The sequence below is a fragment of the Austrofundulus limnaeus genome, unplaced genomic scaffold, assembly GCF_001266775.1.
Source record: "Austrofundulus limnaeus strain Quisiro unplaced genomic scaffold, Austrofundulus_limnaeus-1.0 Scaffold2207, whole genome shotgun sequence".
In the NCBI taxonomy this organism is placed as follows: Eukaryota; Metazoa; Chordata; class Actinopteri; order Cyprinodontiformes; family Rivulidae; genus Austrofundulus; species Austrofundulus limnaeus.
In genome coordinates, this window is record NW_013954609.1 from 9,352 (window position 1) to 15,127 (window position 5,776).

General features: G+C 38.0%; 2 protein-coding genes across 2 annotated transcripts in view; both read left to right on the forward strand.

Annotated features, from left to right (window-relative positions):
* LOC106537258 (V-set domain-containing T-cell activation inhibitor 1) overlaps nucleotides 1–1,212 on the forward strand; it is a 9,083-nt gene extending 7,871 nt beyond the window's left edge. The window contains exon 2 of the mRNA XM_014034645.1: nucleotides 807–1,212. Within this exon, the coding sequence (XP_013890099.1) occupies nucleotides 807–1,153 (347 nt within the window). The 3' untranslated portion in view covers nucleotides 1,154–1,212. The remainder of the gene's footprint in view (nucleotides 1–806) is intronic.
* A 1,201-nt stretch (nucleotides 1,213–2,413) lies between these two features.
* The window catches only part of LOC106537257 (heat shock 70 kDa protein 12A), a gene marked incomplete in the record, with an annotated part of 11,926 nt that continues 8,563 nt past the window's right edge, over nucleotides 2,414–5,776 (forward strand). Inside the window, 3 exon segments of the mRNA XM_014034644.1 lie at nucleotides 2,414–2,837; nucleotides 4,081–4,179; nucleotides 4,441–4,764. Coding sequence (XP_013890098.1) covers nucleotides 2,414–2,837; nucleotides 4,081–4,179; nucleotides 4,441–4,764 — 847 coding nt within the window.

Consider the following 5,776-nt stretch of genomic DNA (forward strand, 5'->3'; position numbering starts at 1 on the left):
ACACACACACACACACACACACACACACACACACACAAACACACACACACACACACACACACACACATTTACAGATGGTGGTCAGCTACATTGTGGCCACAGCTGTATTTTTTTTCTTTTAAAAGTTTACATTTGTGTATGTGAAATTTGCCCTCGATGATTAGCAAATGAATAGAGAATTCCTTTAAACTCACTTTTATACTTCAATGGAAACCAAACAGAACATGTTTCCAGTGTAAGTGAAAGTGAGGTGGTGTAATTCTTTAAGATAAAAGACTCAACTCCAAGGTGAAGCAAACTGAAGCTTTATTAGAGGTGGCACATCAGCTGAACCTTCACTCCTAAAAACCCAAAGTCTTACAGTGTCCAAGACTTCTTTATGTGTGATTATTGCATCATCAAAGCCCTGTTTGTCTGACCCTCAAACTGCACTGACATTGATACAACAAAACCTTCCTGGGTCATGGTGACCAGTTCCTGTCAACTATTCTGAGATGTAAACAAAACTTTGGTCAAATTTATCCAAATCACTTCTCATGTTTTATCATTAGGTTTTATCTAAAATGAGTTTCCAAAACAGGTGGTTTAGTTTCAGGGTGGATGGCAGCTAGATCAGGATGAAGTTCTGTATTTTGTTGTTTTCAGTGGTCTTTTTACCAAACTCTGCACAGAAGCACAACATAAACTGCCAGCAGAAACGTCTGAGTCAAATCTAACAGATTYAATATGTTGATAACTTGATGTTTCAGGTTTAGATGTGTTTATTTAACTGACTGATTGTAAAACTTGTCTGTTTTATCTTCCAGGTTTTCAGTATTCTTTGGCCTCTGACATTAATGAAATAGTTGAATTCGTCGTGCTGCCCTACAAATACTTGGAATATTTATCCGACAACCCTACAGTAACATGGAGCCGCTATGATCTCAGTCCTCCAACTGTCCACCTGCGGAGAGAAGAGGATGATCTTCAGGATCAAAACCAACACTTCAGCGGACGAACATCAATGAAACTTGATGCTCTGGACTCTGGTGACTTCAGTCTGACTCTGAGAAAACCTCACCTGTCAGACAGCGGTACCTACACCTGCAGCATCAGTAGTGAAAGAGAGGAAATAAAACTGACAGATGTACAGCTGCAGGTCAAAGGTCAATAACAATCTCCAAAATGTTTTACATACTGTCAGCTGGTGGAACAGACAAATTCTGATATAAAGCAGTGTTTAGACCCCTTTAAACCCTTAATCCCCTATGTACCAACTGTGGTACTTTCCCAGTTTGTGGTCATTTCCTGCCTCTTTGTGGCCTGACCCAAGCTAGCAGGGACTTTGACTTYGCATTATAGGCTGTTCAAACAATTCAGTTGGATGTCATCTTTTAATTGAAACCTCTTTTGACCAACTGGGTTCATCTATAAACTCTCCAGAACACATAATGTGTGGCATGCCCCTCATGTCCCACCTGTTTATGGTACATGTGAKTGATTGACTAGAATCTGCCAATCAGCTCTGAGCTTCATATTAATTTAACATGTTTGTCTTATAACCTTTACCTTTAACATGTTTGTCTATAATAGTCTTTCTAACTTCCTGAGACAACTCTTTCCTTGTCTTCCTCTGGTCCATGTTGAGTGTGGTCCACACCATGTCACCAAACAACACAGAGAGTATCTGTAGGTCTACATACAGACCCACTGACTGATTACAGGACTGTAGACACCTGTGATGATAATTAGTGGACACACCTTGATTTAACATGACCTTTGGTCACATTATTTTCAGGGTACCATCATTTCTGTCCTGGTCTGTTTTTTTTATTATGAAGCATGGTTGAAAAGCAATGTCTGACTTTCATTTGTTCATTTTAATAAAATTTTTATTCCTTATTACATTTTTCAGATTCTACTTATTTCTGTGACCAGTTTTTCTTTCATTAAATGACCTGTCATGATCTTTCTGCTTTAGTTTTCTAGTGTTTCTGTGTTCCCTGTGTATCTCTGCCCTGCTGTCTTGCCTCCAGCCCCGCCTCTGCTCACCTGTTTTCTCTTGTCTCTTCTCCAGGTGTTTCCCATTGTCTCTCATTAATTTGACTTTATATTGTTTGTTCTGTTCTTTGTGTTTGTCTGATTATTGTGCTGCATTCTCCAGCCAGTGTGGTGTTCTCTCATGTTTTTTGTGTTCTTGTTTCTCCTGAGATAGCCTTGCGTATTTTTGAAGCTGCCTGGCCAGGTCTTTTCTGTAAATATATATTTTTGTTACCTTTTTGGATATTGCCTGTGCCTTGGGTCATTGTGCCTGGCCCAAACCTCACAGTACCAACAATTTTGTCCATGTGTGTAAAAGAACTCATGGAATGTATGAATATTAGTGTTTTTATTACTGATGTYAAAGTTTATTATTTCTCTTTCAGGTCACAAAATGAAAGTAACAGTGACAGAAGGAGCTGAATCTGTGGAGCTGCCCTGCAGAACAACAGCTGATCTGCACAAAGACTCCTCAGTGGAGTGGACTCGCTTTGATCCANCAGTGACAGAAGGAGCTGAATCTGTGGAGCTGCCCTGCAGAACAACAGCTGATCTGCACAAAGACTCCTCAGTGGAGTGGACTCGCTTTGATCCAGRATTTATGATTGTCTTTRTSAATCAAAATRTCAGCAACAAAGCTAAAGAACAGGACAAGTTTTACCATGATCGCACAAGTATGAAGGAGGATGTTYTRAAAACTGGAGACTTCAGTCTGACCCTGAAATACCCCACAGAGAGAGACAGTGGAGTCTACTTCTGCACCATCTACAGTGGACAAGAGRTCTTCAGACAGGAAGTAGTTCTTCAGCATGTCAAAGGTCAGTGCTGCAGGTACAGGTCAGAGGTCAACTGTCCAACCTTACACAAAGCCCCTGGCTGTGTCTCAATTCATGGGCTGGGTCCTGCTTTGTCCCTCACCCAGATGTGAGTAACTGAACCCCACACTGTTGCCCGACCTGGGGGAGGGGCTTGTTGGTGGTCACCTGATGAATGGACATCTACATAGTCAGACTCAGTCATAGTTTAGCCTTCCTGAGAGCCCACCACGTGTTAACGGGGCCATTTGGTTGTAAGCATTGTGCCATGGGTGGTACCCCCAGGGCAGGGGTATTGGCCATCTGACCCAGCCCTACCAAAGCTTGGGATGTGAAATGTCACCTCTCTAATGACAAAAGAGCCTGAGCTTGTGTGTGAGGTGGAGAGGTACCTAMTAGATCAGAGGGGTTCACTCTCCTGCATGTTGTAGAGAAAGATGACAAACAGAAAAGTGAGTAAAGCTGTTTTCTCTGCTTGTGACTGCAATAGTAGAGTGATGTGTGGATTGATACGGAAATACTGATGCCACCAAAACCAGAACTTTATGGTCTAGAATTGATACTAAAGTCAGAATATTGATACTTTGATAAKGCKGTCATTTCAGGTAATATACACTTTATATAGAAACACAGTGRAATGTAACTAAACTATTGAAATCTTGTCTAAACTATAAGCACTTGGAGGGAACTACTTTTTCTTCCACCTGCATATTTGTGTCAGTACAACGGCACATGCTCAGTCAGTCACTCTGTAGATGTCTATAGATAATACATATTAAATATTTTCATGTTAACATGTTCATGYAATGTAAATAAATTCATTATAATTCAGCATAATTCTTGATACTTAAACTATAGTTTTATTTAAATGTTTTTTYATTTTTCTACACAGTTTGTATGATTCTGTCTGTTTTTTCCTGTGTGCCTTGGCTTCATTGTAAATAAAAGCACTACACAAATGTACTTCTTGGTTTACATCACTAATAAATGTACAACAATTTTAACCAATTTATGTTTGCATAAAAAACCCTAAAAATGTTTTTCACCTATATTATCAAAGGTGTTATTAATAAATAAGCTGAGGATGTTCTTAAAGTATCTTATACTACAGTAAACACAGAACATCTACAAAAACTTACAATAAAAACGTTATTATATTAGATATAATTACAGTTCTGTTTAGTCAATTCTACTAGTACTGTACCAATATGTCAGAAGTTTTATATTTCTTTATGTTTCTCCCTAGAAAAATTCCCAACATYRCYCAGAGTTTTTCTGGTTCTSCTGGTTCTTCTGGTTGTTTCTGGAGGCATTTTATTTTATTTCCGACACTACTTCATGTCAGGTAAGTTTTAGTTACAACAGTMCCACCAATGGTGATGTGTCCTGTTGAGACTTTTTGTTGTTATCCACAGATTTAGATTTTTATTTCAGSTCATTCTGTGATGCTTTGATTTTGGCATTTGTAAAGTTAATCAGGACAGTCTTTATCTTACCCTCTACTGTCTTCCTGTTGAATCAGACCATGAACATGAATCATACATCACTGAGAAAGTTGATCATAAGTGATGCTGTGTTTGCTTATGGATCTGTTTTCTTCTCTCAGTTTATAAGGTGAAGGTGGTGTCAGGGGTGGAGTCTGTGGTTCTGTCCTGTAAAACTACAGTTCTCCTGCAGCAGGATTTCACAGTAACGTGGAAAAACAGTAAAGGTCAGACAGTCCACACGTATCAGAAAGGCTTCAAATCAACTGATGAACAACATGAGGTTTACAAAGACTGTACAGAGATGAAGACAAACTTCAAATATGGAGACCTCAGTCTGACCCTGAGAAAGCCTACAGTCCAAGATACAGACACCTACACCTGCACTGTCTACGACAGGCGGAATAAAATCCGGATGAAGAAAGAAGTGCTGCTCTATGTCAAAGGTCAGTTCTTTAACTATAATATATGTTTTTAACAGATTTATTGATTCTGGTTTTATTGATTGATACAGATTTCTGATCATTGGACAGCCCTAAAAAWAAATTCAATTTATTTAATCAGGACAAAGTTAAAATTAAAATCATAAACGTTGAAACACTAAATTGTRTTCAAACGCACTGCACCAGATTTAGCCTTTGACCAATTTAAATCTGTAGTTCCACCAGACAATAAACAAATACCAACATTAAACAATAAAACACTCAACATGAATGAAACAAAGACAAAGATCAGGAGCAGTGTTCCACTGAGTGATTCTTTAACAGAGAAAGCTTCTTGTCTAAAGGCTGAGTGTCCTGCAGGATCTCACAGTTCCGATCGGATGTTCTGGTGGAGCACAAAGAGACAGCTGAAAGATATTAAACTAACTTATGCAAACATTTTGGTGATAAACCATTTATTTATTCAATTTATATACTGTTTCCATGTTTGAAAAAAAACTAAAATTATCAAAAGAAAGAAAATTGATTTTCTGTACAATCTGATAATGATGGTTTCCTGAGATTTGTAACAAGACTACATGTTTTATTACTGATGAGTCCACTTGTCCCTAACATAAATACAATATGAAATGTGTGGAAAAAATGAGTGTGTGTATGAATATCATAGCTTCTTCTGATGACAAACAAGGTCTTACATGTCTAAAATTGATGTAACATGTTATATCTAACTGTTATAACTGTTGGGTTATATCTAACTGTTATAACTGTTGGGTTATATCTAACTGTTATAACTGTTGGGTTATATCTAACTGTTATAACTGTTGGGTTAATCTAACCATTCTAACTGTTGGGTTGTATCTAACAGTTATAACTGTTGGGTTATATCTAACTGTTCTAACTGTTGGAATGTATCTAACTGTTCTAACTGTTGGGTTGTATCTAACAGTTATAACTGTTGGGTTGTATCTAACAGTTATAACTGTTGGGTTGTATCTAACAGTTATAACTGTTGGGT